Below are 14,101 nucleotides of genomic sequence, written 5' to 3'. Positions count from 1 at the left end.
TGGGGTGGGTGGTAGATATATATATAAGAAAAATAAGAATAATGAGTTTTTATTTCATTGTATGAAGAACTTTTCAGCTGAATTAATTAGTACTATAAAGGCCTAAGTGATTCTGAGTCAGTGGAACATTACCTGGTTGTTCTAGAAAATTTTACATATGACTCTTTTCCAGGTATTATAAGATAAGAAGATATCTTAGAAAAATTAAAGTTTCTCTAAGTAGAACTGTAACCATTTTAATTTTTAGTTATTTAAATATTTCTATTAAAATTATATTTTTAGTTGAAAACAATGAGGTAGTTCTTACATGAGCTATTTTATATAAAGTCAACGTTCATAGCAAAAAATGTAATCATCATTCCACTTACTAATCAGTTCCCAAATTACTGTTTACTTCTAGTCGGTGATTTTTAAAACACTAAGCCAACAGCTGTTTTGTGGAACTTTCGTGGAACTTGTTATACCTAACACTTATTTAAGAAGTGGTAAGAAGTTAGTTTTTGCAGATTTAGTTAATTTATAATCTTTAAAAGTTTTGCAGTGAAATTAAACTTTAAAAATCATTTTAACTTTTAGAAGAATTTTAGTTTTCTGCTTTTTAATTCTTAAAATTAACTTTTTAGATCTATATTTTACAGAAACACATTACATTTTGCTCTGGTCACTTGTTAGCCAGTAGATATTTTAATATATAACTCTGAGGAATACCTTCTTTGAGTAGCATAGATTAATATGATTTTCTGATAAGAGTCTGGTAAGAGATCTATAAAATCCGTAGAGATGTAACTTGAACTTCTCATTTGCAGAAAAATGTGCTTCTAGATTTAGAATCACTGTGTAGCAGTGACCAGCAATTCCACAACCTTAACTCATGTCCTATTTTGCTATTATTTTCAGATCCTTTAATGTCCTCATATCAGAATTTCATTTTCCTTTTTGAAAGAAAGAAAATAATATTCTCTCCTTACTTTGCAAGAGATTATTTTATGAAACAAACCAACAAAAGTTGTTTTTTAATTATTTTCCAGAAGTATTATGATATCTAAGATGGTTTACCTGTGTCTGTATACTTTAAATATAGGTGTTTTTTTCTTAATTTTAAAATTACCCTTTCTAAATGTATTGCATTGCTGAGGAATTTCTCTTCTATGAAATGAGAAATGATGCCAGGAGCTTTTACTAGCTGAAAGCTTTATTTACTTTTGCTTGTTTTAAGTAATTTATAAGAAACATCTTGGGTACATGCATTTTATTATCACAGATCTTCATAAGAACATGTTACTTAAAAATGTAAGCTTATAAAATCATAATAGCTAAAAGTTATTGAGCACATACTAAGTGCCAGGCGTTGTGCTAAGCTTACATTATCTCATTTAATCCCCACAACAACCCTATGAAATAGATATTATTATTATCTCTATTTTACAGATAAAGAAACTGAGACTTAGAGAGGTTAAATAACTTGCCCCAGGTTACACAGCTAGTAAATGGAGCCAGAGCGGGAACCCAGGTCAGTCATACTCCAAAGCTCATGTTTTTAACCCCAGTGCCCTACTGCCTCCCAAACACAGAACTGAGGAGGTGGTTATTTATATTTCAGAAGGAATTCATTCATCTTAAGTACAGTCGAAACTCGTAAGGAACTGTGATCAATTGAAGATTAAGAGTATTTCTGAAATTATGCTAATGAGAAGATGCTTCAGTTAAGACGTTTGAGAACATGTTATTCACTAATATCTATAACTGTTTGTGAAATACCAATTAGGAAATATTATCTAATTCTTACATTTTTTACTGGATTTGAAACTATAAGTGATCAGTTAAGATTTATCCAGTGAATGAGTCTCCCTGTTGATAGTATGCTGAATTTTCTTTTCCTAGTGGGCTTTTTCTAAATGGATTGACTATTCATGCTAATACTGGAAGTCTGTCTTATTGGGAATAATCAGGGCATGAAAAGGCTATGTAAATTCACATCAAACAGGGATTAAAATTTCATAGTAAATGGGAGAGAGGAGTTATGTGGAAGACAATTTAATCCTTTTATCTTGAAAATACAACCATAATTTATAAAAGCATATTCGCATATTTAACAAAATCTAAGTTATAGTTAAAACTCTGCTAATTTATAGTATGAACTAAGAATAAAATGTTAATTTTTAACCTGATTTTGTCAGTTTTATGCTGATATAAAATAAAATGCTTTACTTTGCCTTTTACCTTTGATTTTTGACACAGGACTATGAAGAGAGTCATTTTTGCAAAAATATTAAAGGAATTCACTGATTTGATTCCTAGGGCCTTTTAGTAATCTCTTAACATCTAGACATATCTCAAGTGCTTATTGTGTTATTTTTGAGTTTTCATCTCCTCTGTTACTTGCCAGATCCTGATTTCTTGTGGCTTTCTATATGATTTGACCAATGTTTACTCTGTTAAGTCCTGGATATTTTGCACAATGTGTGATTTTTACTTTGTGACATCTGTAACAACTAGTCCTCACTCAATAAATACTGAGATCACAGTGACCCCCCACCCAATACTAGACTCTCTCTTTTTTTTTAATCATTTATTTATTTATTTTTTAATAAGTTTATTTATTTTAGTTGGGGGCTAATTACTTTACAATATTGTAGAGGTTCTTGCCACACGCTGACATGAATCAGCCAGGGGCTCACATGCGCTCCCCATCCTGAACCCCCCTCCCACCCCTCCCCCTACCCCTCTGAGCCATCCCACCGCCCCAGCCCTGAGCATCTGTCTCATGCATCGAACCCGGAATGGTGTTCTGTTTCACACATGATAATATACATGTTTCAATGCTATTCTCTCAGAACATCCCACCCTCACCTTCTCCCTCAGAGTCCATAAGACTGTTCTATGCATCTGTGTCTCTTATTCTGTCTCGCATATAGGGTTATCATTACCATCTTTCAAATTCCATATGTATGCATTAGTATACTGTATTGGTGTTTTTCTTTCTGGCTTACTTCACTCTGTATAATGGGCTCCAGTTTCATCCATCTCAATAGAACTGATTCAAATGTATTCTTTTTAATGGCTGAGTAATATTCCATTGTGTATATGTACCAGAGCTTCCTTATCCATTCATCTGTTGATGGGCATCTAGGTTGTTTCCATGTCCTGGCTATTATAAACAGTGCTGCGATGAACATTGGGGTACACGTGTCTCTTTCAATTCTGGTTTCCTCGGTGTGTATGCCCAGCAGTGGGATTGCTGGGTCGTATGGCAGTTCTAGTCCCCGTTTTTTAAGGAATCTCCACACTGTTCTCCATAGTGGCTGTACTAGTTTGCATTCCCACCAACAGTGTAAGAGGGTTCCTTTTTCTCCACACTCTCTCCAGCATTTATTGCTTGTAGACTTTTGGATAGCAGTCATTCTGACTGGCATGAAATGATACCTCATTGTGGTTTTGATTTGCATTTTTCTTATAATGAGTGACGTTGAGCATCTTTTCATGTGTTTGTTAGCCATCTGTATGTCTTCTTTGGAGAAATGTCTGTTTACTTCTTTCCAATACTAGACTCTTTTAAGTTTAATTGTCTACTATTTGAATGTGTTTCACACTTGCAGAAACCCGCCGAATACATCTAGTTGTGCCGATTGAGATGTTTTTCTCATTTGAGTATTTAATGTGCTAGAACTTTTTAATAAATATAGCTGACCATTGAACAATGCAGGGGTTAACATGCATATAACTTATAGTTGACCCTCTGTATTCACGGTTCCTTTACCTCTGTGGATTCAACCAACCATGGACGTGCAGTACTGTCATGTTTACTGTGGAAAAACACCCAAGTGTAAGTGAACCCAGGAACTTCAACGCTTTACTTCTAGTTTAACTAAAGACATGACCAAGACTTTCTTTGGAAATAGGATCAGGAAGGAATTTGGGAAGCTGGATAGAGGCTTATCTGTTTTTTCCCCTCCCTGTTACTTCTTTGTTGTTGTTCACTCACTCAGTCGGGTCTGACTCTCTGAGACCCCATGGACCGCAGCACTCCAGGCCTCCCTGTCCTTCACCATCTACCAGAGCTTGTTCAAACTCATATTTATTGAGTCAGTGATGCCATCCAACCATCTTCTCTGTTGTCCCCTTCTCCTCCTGCCTTCAATCTTTCCCAGCATCAGGATCTTTTCCAATGAGTCAGCTCTTCACATCACTTGGCCAAAGTATTGGAGCTTCAGCTTCAGCATCAGTCCTTCCAGTGAATATTCAGGACTGATTTCCTTTAGGATGGACTGGTTGGATCTCCTTACAGTCCAGGGGACTCTCAAGAGTCTTTTCCAACACCACAGTTCAAAGCATCAGTTCTTCGGCGCTCAGCCTTCTTTATGGTCCAACTCTCACATCCATACATGACCACTGGGAAAACCATAGCCTTGACTAGACAGACCTTTGTTGGCAAAGTAATGTCTTTGCTTTTTAATATGCTGTCTAGGTTTGTTGTGGCTTTCCTTCCAAGTTGCAAGCGTCTTTGAATTTCATGGCTGCAGTCACCATCTGCAGGGATTTTGGAGCCCAGAAAAATAAAGTCTGTCACTGTTTCCATTGTTTCCCCATCTATTTGCCATGAAGTGATGGGACCGGATGCCATGATCTTAGTTTTTTGAATGTTGAGTTTTAAGCCAACTTTTTCACTCTCCTCTTTCACTTTCATCAAGAGTCTATTTAGTTCCTCTTCTCTTTCTGCTATAAGGGTGGTGTCATCTGCATACCCAGCAATCTTGATTCCAGCTTGTTCCTCATCCAGCCCGGCATTTCTCATGATGTATTCTGCATAGAAGTTAAATAAGCAGGGTGATAATATACAGCCTTGATGTACTCCTTTCCCAATTTGGGACCAGTCCATTGTTACCTGTCTGCTTCTAACTGTTGCTTCCTGACCTGCATACAGATTTCTCAAGAGGCGGGTATGGCGGTCTGGTATTCCCATCTGTTTAAGAATTTTCCAGCTTGTTGTGATCCACACAGTCAAAGGCTTTAGTGTAGTCAGTAAAGCAGAAGTAGATGTTTTTCTGGAATTCTCTTGCTTTTTCTATGATCCAGCAGATGTTGGCAATTTGATCTCTGATTCCTCTGCCTTTTCTAAATCCAGCTGGAACATATGGAAGTTCTCAGTTCACATACTGTTGAAGCCTAGCTTGGAGAATTTTGAGCATTACTTTGCTAGCATGTGAAATGTTTGCAATTGTGTGGTAGTTTGAATATTCTTTGGCACTGCCTTTGGGATTGAAATGAAAACTGACCTTTTCCAATCCTGTGGCCACTGCTGAATTTTCCAAATTTGGTGGCATGTTGAGTGCAGCACTTTCACAGCATCATCTTTTAGGATTTGAAATAGCTCAACTGGAATTCCATCACCTCCACTAGCTTTGTTCGTAGTGACGCTTCCTAAGGCTCACTTGACTTTGCACGCCACAGTGTCGGCTCTAGGTGAGTGATCACACCATCGTGATTATCTGAGTCATGAAGATCTTTTTTGTATAGTTCTTCTGTGTATTCTTGCCACCTCTTCTTAATATCTTCTGCTTCTGTCAGGTCCATACCATTTCTGTCCTTTATTGTACCCATCTTTGCATGGAATGTTCCCTTAGTATCTCTAATTTTCTTGAAGAGATCTCTAGTCTTTCCCATTCTATTGTTTTCCTCTATTTCTTTCACTGATCACTTTGGAAGGATTTCTTATCTGTCCTTTCTATTCTTTAGAACTCTGCATTCAGATGGGTATATCTTTCCTTTTCTCCTTTGCCTTTTACTTCTCTTCTTTTCTCAGCTTTATGTAAGACCTCCTCAGACAACCATTTTGCCTTTTTTGCATTGCTTTTTCTTGAGGATGGTTTTGGTCACTGCCTCCTACACAGTGTTATGAACCTCTGTCCATAGTTCTTCAGGCACTCTATCAGATCTGATTCCTTGAATCTATTTGTCACTTCCACTGTATAATTGTAAGGGACTTGATTTATGAATGGCCTAGTGGTTTTCCGTACTTTCTTCAATTTAGTCTGAATTTTGCAATAAGGAATTTATGATCTGAACCACAGTCAGCTCCTGGTTTTGTTTTGCTGACAGTATAGAGCTTCTCCATCTTCAACTGCAAAGAATATAATCAGTATGATTTTTGATGTTGACCATCTGGTGATGTCCATGTGTAGAGTCATCTCTTGTGTTGTTGGAAGAGGGTGTTTGCTATGACCAGTGCGTTCTCTTGGCAAAACTCTGTTAGCCTTTGCCCTACTTCATATTGTACTCCAAGGCCAACCTTGCCTATTACTCCAGGTATCTCTTGACTTCCTAGGTTTGCATTCCAGTCTCCTATGACAAAAAAGACATCGTTTTTTGGTGTTAGTTCTGGAAGGTCTTGTAGGTCTTCATAGAACCGTTTAACCTCAGCTTCTTTGGCATTAGTTGTTGGGACATAGACTTGGATTACTGTGATATTGAATGATTTACCTTGTCATTTTTGAGATTGCATCCAAGTACTGCATTTTAGACTCTTTTGTTGACTGTGAGGGCTACTCCATTTCTTCTAAGGGATTCTTGTCTGCAGTAGATACAATGCTAAATCGCTTCAGTTGTTTCTGACTCTTTGCGACCCCATAGACGGTCGCCCCTTTGGCTCCCCTGTCCATGGGATTCTCCAGGGAAGAATACTGGAGTGGTTTGCTATTTCCTTCTTGAAGTAGATATAATGGTCATCTGAATTAAATTTGCCCGTTCCAGTCCATTTAGTTCACTGATTCCTAAAATGTCAATGTTCACCCTTGTTGTTGCTAAGTCGCTTCAGTCATGTCCCACTCTGTGCGACCCCATAGACGGCAGCCCACCAGGCTCCCCTGTCCCTGGGATTCTCCAGGCAAGAACACTGGAGTGGGTTGCCATTTCCTTCTCCAGTGCATGAAAGGGAAAAGTGAAAGTGAAGTCGCTCAGTCGTGTTTGACTCTTAGCGACCCCATGGACTGCAGCCTACCAGGCTCCTCCGTCCATGGGATTTTCCAGGCAAGAGTACTGGAGTGGGGTGCCATTGCCTTCTCCTCACCCTTGTTACTTCTTAGTTATCTTAAAGGCGCTGTTCCTTCTGTCTGCTTCTTAAACATCAGTGTTCCTATTAATATTGCTTTCTTTCCCTTCACCCCCTCACTTTAGTCATTCTCTTTCAGGATTACTACATCTATGACTTTAGCTCCTGTATCAGTTAACAGTGGCCCCAGCTTCTCTCCTCAACTTCATATGATGCAGTGATTTAGTCACTAAGTCGTGTCCGATTCTTGTGACCCCGTGGAATGTAGCCCGCCAGGCTCCTCTGTCTGTGGGATTTTCCAGGCAAGAGTACTGGAGTGGGTTGCCATTTCCATCTCCAACTCCATATAGCCTCCTTGAATGTCATATAGATATACCATTTATTACATGTTTTAAACCGAATTCTCTTTATTCTACTCATTAAAAAACAAAACTTATGCTTTTCCCTAGCTCTGGCCACCTCTCTAGTCTCGTCTCCTGCCGCTTCCCAGCTGGCAGCTCTTCCCCTCAGCCACATCGAAGTACTAGCTCTTTCCTGAAAGCACCATTATCTGTCTCTTCTGGGTATACTTTGGTCTGAAATACATTTTGTTTTACTTTTCTGCCCAGCTGTCTCTTACTCTGTCTTCTGATATGGTTCAAGGATTACTTTCAGTGGAAAACTTTACGAACACCTGTGAGAAAGGATGATGAAGTAGAAAATCACAGACATCTAAGAGGGCGATGTTTGCTTGGTTGTTTCTACCTTTTCCTCTCTGCTGTTGCTTAACCTGTGGCTGGGGAGGTTGATTTTGGCCGTGATGTGTTTATCAGAGCTACAGAGGAAGCGCTGCTCCGTTAGTGCCTGTGCAGAGCTGGACGCTCTGGGGCCCTGTCGAGATACCTGCGCACTCAGTCCCTCAGTCCCTGTCTGACTCTGCGGTCACTCGGACTGCAGCCCGCCGGGCTCCTCTGTCCATGGGACCTTCCAGGCAAGAATACTGGGGTGGGTTGCCACTTCCTTCTCCAGGGCATCATGCCAACCCAGAGATCGAATCCAAATCTCTGGCACCTCCTCAGTTGGCAGGTGGATTCTTTACCGCAGAGCTACTTGGGAAGCCTGGAGTTCTAAAGTTACACAGTTGTGGTTCACTGTGTGTGAGAGAAGGGGCACTGATGGAGTGGTCAGTGCCTTTCTGACTGTTCCTCACTTTCTAGTTGTCTTGTGAAATGTTAATCTTTACACAGTGTGCCATAGCAAGAGGTAGATATTTTTGTTTTAGCTCAACATATGCAGGTACTCTCTAGTCCCAAATACTAAGGACTCTTAAGAGGAGCAAGTTGTCGTTTCTAGTTCACTTGAAATTTCTGCTACTGTGACTTGATGGAGAGCCAGATACAAACTGTAGTCTGTATCTTTTTATGTAAGTCATTCATTCTCTCCATTTGGGGACTTAAATAATAATCCTGCTTTGCAGAAACTTTCTAACTAGGTACTCAATGGCATTTCTCATTCAGATGGGTAGAAGGCATGGGTTCTTAAAGTTAATTATGGTTATGGTAAAAATGATGATGATGATAGCAGACATTTATATAACATTAGGCATATGACAAGCACTCTTCCAACTCATCTATGTGTGCCAATTCTCATATTAACCCTAAGGCTTTATTCTATTATCCTCACGTAAGAGGAACCCAAGCTACAGAGAGGCTAAGTAACTGCTCAGATTACTTGCTATTGGGAATCCAGTCAGGGACAGAGGTGGAATTGGCGTTTAGACCTGGGCAGAATCTGTGTTCTAAACCAGAGACTGGCAAAACTGTCTATAACAAGTCAGTAAATGTTTTAAGCTTGCGAGCATATGGTCTCTGTCACAGCTACGCCAGCCCCGCGTTAGAATGAAAGCAGTCACAGACAGCTTATAAAGGAATAGGTGTAACTGTGTTCCAGTAGAACTTTATTTATTAAAACAGGGTGCAAGTCCGAGGGTTGTAATTTTCCTACCCTTGCTTTTAAACCAGTGTTTTTCAAATTATGTGTTGTGAGTTTGTCCTTGCGATTTTTTCCTTTAACCCTTCAGTTACTTAGAATTGTATTGATAGTTGCCAGATATTTGGGGAATTTTCTGTGTAACTTTCTGTTAGTCTGATTGACTTTTGTCTTTAAATTATGTCAGAGAACGTACTGTGTATTTTAATTTTTTACATTTATTCAGGCTTATTTTGTGACTCAAAGCTTTGTTTTCTTGGTGTGGTTTCCTGTGCACTTTAGAAGTATGTGTTCTGCTGGTTCTTTTTTCTTCTGTTTATTGTGCTATTGTTGTCATTTGTTTTACATTTTTCATTTTCATTCATTTTACATGCTCTGCAAACTCTGTAATAACTGTTGTTATGTTTGCCTTAAACAGTTTTCAAAGAAAATTAAAAATAAGAAAAGTCTTATTTATTTACCATTTGGGTACTCTTCATTCATATATGTAAATTAAGTCTCTCTTTGGTATCATTTTCTTTCTGCCTGAAGAAACTTCCGTTATCATATCTTATAGTGAAGCTTTGTTGATGATGGATTTTCTCAAAATAAAGTCAAAAAATACTTTATTTTGACCCAGGTTTTGAATATTTTTGGTATGTATATAGTGCTGTATTGACGTTTTTTCCCCTTCAGCACTTCAGAGAGGCTGTTAATTGTGACTTGGTGTGCATAACGTCAGATGAGAGGCTTAGGGTAATTTCTAAATCTTTCTTTCTACACACCAAAATTGTCTCTCTTTTTTGGCCACTTGTTCAACAGTTTGATGACCGTATGTGTTAATGTGTTTTTTTCTGTGTGTGAGATTATTCTGCTTGAATCTTAAGTATCTCAGATTGGTGGATTTATGGGTTTTTTAAATCAAATGTAGGATGTTTTGGCCATTATCTCTTCAGTTTTGTTTTTGTTTTCTTTCATCTCTTTTCTTCCTTTGTTGTCATAATTACCTGTATATTATACCACTTGAAACTTTCTAAAGATGATAAGGCTCTGTTAATTTTTTTTCCTTTTTCTTTCTGTGCTTTATTTTTGATAGTTTCTATTGCTATGTCTTCAAGTTCATTTGTCTTTTCTTCATCATATAAGATGCTGTTAATCCTTTGGAGTGAATTTTCATTTCTGGTAATTTAACATTTATATTTACAAGTTCAACATTTTTTTTCTTTTATGTCTTCCATTTCTCTTTTTATTCTTTATACACTTGTTTTAAAATAATTCTGGAGCATCTTGAACACTTCCATCGTAACAACCAGTGCCTCCTGATTTTAATCATATGTGTGATAACCTGGGTCTGTTTCTAATAACTGATTTTTCTCCTGGTTATTGGTCACATTTTCCTCTTTTTTAACATGTCCAGTAATTTTTTAATTGGATGCTGGACATTGTGTATATTATACTCTCAATGCTGGATTTTGTCGTATCCCTTTAAAGCATTTTGGACATTGTTCTTCTAGGTGGTTAAGTTCCTTGTGGATCAGTCTGGTTCTTTTGTAAAGCTTGCTTTCAAACTTTTTTTGGTCAAGGGTAGAGCAGCTTTTCTCTAGGACCACTAGTTAAACTTCACAGCTCTAATGTGATGCTCCTGGAATCTCTGCTGAGTACACACTGAATTTGAAGACACGTCTCCATTCTTGCTATTGGAAATCTGAAAAATCCTAACCCTTTGTGATCTCTGGTAATTGTTTGGCTTTAGCTCCCCAGTAATTGTTCTTTTTTCAGAATTTGTTCTTTGATGGCCTCATGAATTTCACCCTATGCACGCAAAGATTGGTGTTCTCAGGGCACTTGTAAACAGATTTTCTATTCTTTCTCTGCCTGCAAACTGTAGCAATCTTGGCCCCTCTGAACTCCAGGCTCTATATTCTCAAATCAGCAAATCTTCTGGGCTCTATTTGGATTCCTCCTTTCTGTGCTGTAGTCTGTAAATTGCCTCCTAGATGAAGGCTAGGGCAACTGCAGAGCATACCTTGTTTGCTTCCCCTTCATTCAGAGTTTATACTGCTTCACTTCCTTTATTAAAAATGTCCAGAAACACTTGTTTTATGTATTTTGTACGGTTTTCTCATTTATGGCAGGGGTGCATACTCTGATGCTCTTTCACGACTGAAAGGTCACCTTTCATGTTTCTTAACCTCTGTCCTGCTTCCCGTCTCACTGTCCCCTTTTCAGCTCTTTGTCTCTTCATCTCCCTCTAATCCCCTGTGTAACTTCTACTGAGTTTTTAATTATATTTATTTGTCATTTCTAGAAATTCTGTTTGCTTCCTTAAATTTGCTGGGATGCTTTTTGTAATCTTCCATTCTTTCCCCATATGAGGATAGTTAGAAGCCTTACATTTTATTTCTCTGCTCACATGAGTAGAGATACTCTCTAGTTCCCAAATACCTACTCTGCTCACATGAGAAGAGAAATAAAATTTAAGGCTTCAAACTATCTTCATATGGGGAAAGAATGGGAGATTACAAAAAGCATCCCAGCAAATTTAAGGAAGCAAACAGAATTTCTAGAAATGAAAAATAAATATAATTAAAAACTCCAATGTCGGATGCTTTTCAAGGTTGATTTTGCTGTTTTTAGTAGCTTGCTGATTCTCTCTCATGGTCCCTTGTTTCCTCTGGTTGTCGGGTGTGAGATTGTTTGTTTTACTTTTATTGAATTACTACTTGTAGGAATTCTTTTAGGAATGGTTTGCAGGATCAGTCCTCCACATAGAATTTGTATTTGCCTGTGCTCCATTGTTGAAAATGCTTAAAAACTCTTTAGTCTTTAGGACCACTCTGAGTGAAAGTTTTCATTTGAAGGATTCACGATTAATGTGGATTTAGACCCTACAACCATGTGAAGGTCCCTACTTCCAAGGAGGTTTTCTCCTCCATTGTGCATTGCTGCCCCTTTCTTTGAAAAGGGATGGTTTCTTCTTCTCCTTACTCTGAGGAGTTCACTGCTTTAGCCAAAGCTCTGCAGTTCAATTCCCTGCCTTGGGCAGGCCCTAAACTTTGATCTTCTGTTTGTCTCCAGCCTGCAGAACAAAAATCAGGCTTCCCTGGAGGTAGCTGATAACTTTAGAATTGAGTGGGTGTAGGAGCTCTCCTGCTTCTAGGATTCCCATAGAAAATCACTTTGGTTTTGTTCTCTCTTAATTCCTTGACAACTCAAAAGTGTATTTAAAAAAGATGTTTTTACATTTTATCTAGCATTTTCAGTTTTTGGCAGGAGAGGTGTAATAGGGTTTTTGTCAGTCCTACTGTTAGAAATGGAAGTCTTTCTTCTGTTTCTTAATGGAAAAAACTACACATGTATGCAAATATTAATAAGATGAAATACATCCAGCCTTTCTCTGTGAGGTCTATAAAATATGTGTGCAAGTTTTGATGTTTGTAATACCCATGAGTAGTATTTGTTTGCAATTTATAATTTGGTTCCTTTTGTATTTGTTTGCTTTTTTATTTCCCTTGCCTTCTGGACTTCTTGAACATAACTCAGCGCTTGGTTTCAGTTGGACTTGATTCAAAGAATGCAGTTTGCGTTTGGGACTGGAAAAGAGGGAAAATGTTATCTATGGCTCCAGGTCACACAGATAGAGTAAGTATTCTGCCTTGGAGTTTCTAATGGGTATTGGATGGAAGAAGTGAGAGGACAGTCAGGGGATTTTATGTTTCTGTGTTTTGTTATTGTTATTGTCAGTTCATATGTAATTGAAAATTTAGTATAATTGAAAGTCCTATAAAATTTTAGAATGCATATATGTGTTATGGTACTCAAAAACATGACTTAATATGTAGTTTTAGCACAAGACGGAAACACAAGCTGGAATCAAGATTGCTGGGAGAAATACCAATAACCTCAGATATGCAGATGACACCACCCTTATGGCAGAAAGTGAAGAACTAAAGAGCCTCTTGACGAAAGTGAAAGAGGAGAGTGAAAAAGTTGGCTTAAAGCTCAACGTTCAGAAAACTAAGATCATGGCATCTGGTCCCATCACTTTATGAGAAATAGATGGGGAAACAGTGGAAACAGTGTCAGACTTTATTTTTTTGTGCTCCAAAATCACTGCTGATGGTGATTGCAGCCATGAAATTAAAAGACGCTTACTCCTTGGAAGGAAAGTTATGACCAACCTAGATGGCATATTTAAAAGCAGAGACATACTTTGCCAACAAAGGTCCGTCTAGTCAAGGCTATGGTTTTTCCAGTGGTCATGTATGGATGTGAGAGTTGGACGGTGAAAGCTGAGCACTGAAGAATTGATGCTTTTGAACTGTGGTGTTGGAGAAGACTCTTGACAGTCCCTTGGACTGCAAGAAGATCCAACCAATCTATCCTAAAGGAGATCAGTCCTGGGTGTTCATTGGAAGGACTGATGTTGAAGCTGAAACTCTGATACTTTGGCCACCTCATGTGAAGAGCTGACTCATTGGAAAAGACCCTAATGCTGGGAAGGACTGGGGGCAGGAGGAGAAGGGGATGACAGAGGATGAGATGGTTGGATGGCATCACTGACTCGATGGACATGGGTATGGGTAAACTCCGGGAGTTGGCGATGGACAGGGAGGCCTGGTGTGCTGCGATTCATGGGGTCGCAAAGAGTCAGACACGACTGAGCAACTGAACTGAACTTTAACCCAGTGTTTGCTTTGGCAAAAATGATGAATTTTAAGTTGTTCAGACCTACATTAAAAAATTGAATGGGTCATGCCTAGACTCTCTTTATTATTTAGTTTGGTTTATCATTGATTTATTATAAAAGTATTATAGTTAGGATAAATAATGTTGTGTGTGTAAATTTGAAATTATGTCCAAGACCTAACATTTTTCACTTTGGAAACTTGTTAAAAATGTATGCATTATTCTAAGTTGTATGAGATTAATGAATATATTGTAGTCAGCTTTTTAATGAAATATTATACTACTTTTATAAAAATACATCAAAAATTTTGTCATAAACTCTTAAAAATGTCTGATTTTTTGGTGTATAGTAAAATCCTAACCTGAACTAGCATAGGAGCTATAGTCCTTGATTCTACTTGGGGATAATCTATGAATTGG

The 14,101-nt window shown here is 38.1% G+C and overlaps 1 protein-coding gene across 9 annotated transcripts in view; it reads left to right on the top strand.

The window, feature by feature from the left end:
* EML5 (EMAP like 5) overlaps positions 1 to 14,101 on the top strand; it is a 156,521-nt gene that overhangs the window by 22,947 nt on the left and 119,473 nt on the right. For all 9 annotated transcript variants that reach the window (XR_014059527.1, XR_014059526.1, XM_081510333.1 and 6 more), the window contains exon 3: positions 12,536 to 12,634. Coding sequence is in view for 7 of the 9 variants with exons in the window: in XM_081510333.1 (XP_081366459.1) it covers positions 12,536 to 12,634 (99 nt within the window). In the remaining 2 variants the exon portion in view is untranslated. The remainder of the gene's footprint in view (positions 1 to 12,535; positions 12,635 to 14,101) is intronic.

Source organism: Giraffa tippelskirchi, chromosome 7 (genome assembly GCF_054371585.1).
Source record: "Giraffa tippelskirchi isolate mGirTip1 chromosome 7, T2T-mGirTip1v1.2.pri, whole genome shotgun sequence".
In the NCBI taxonomy this organism is placed as follows: Eukaryota; Metazoa; Chordata; class Mammalia; order Artiodactyla; family Giraffidae; genus Giraffa; species Giraffa tippelskirchi.
Note: the sequence above shows the minus strand (reverse complement) of the source record. Positions and strands in the feature narration are given on the sequence as shown.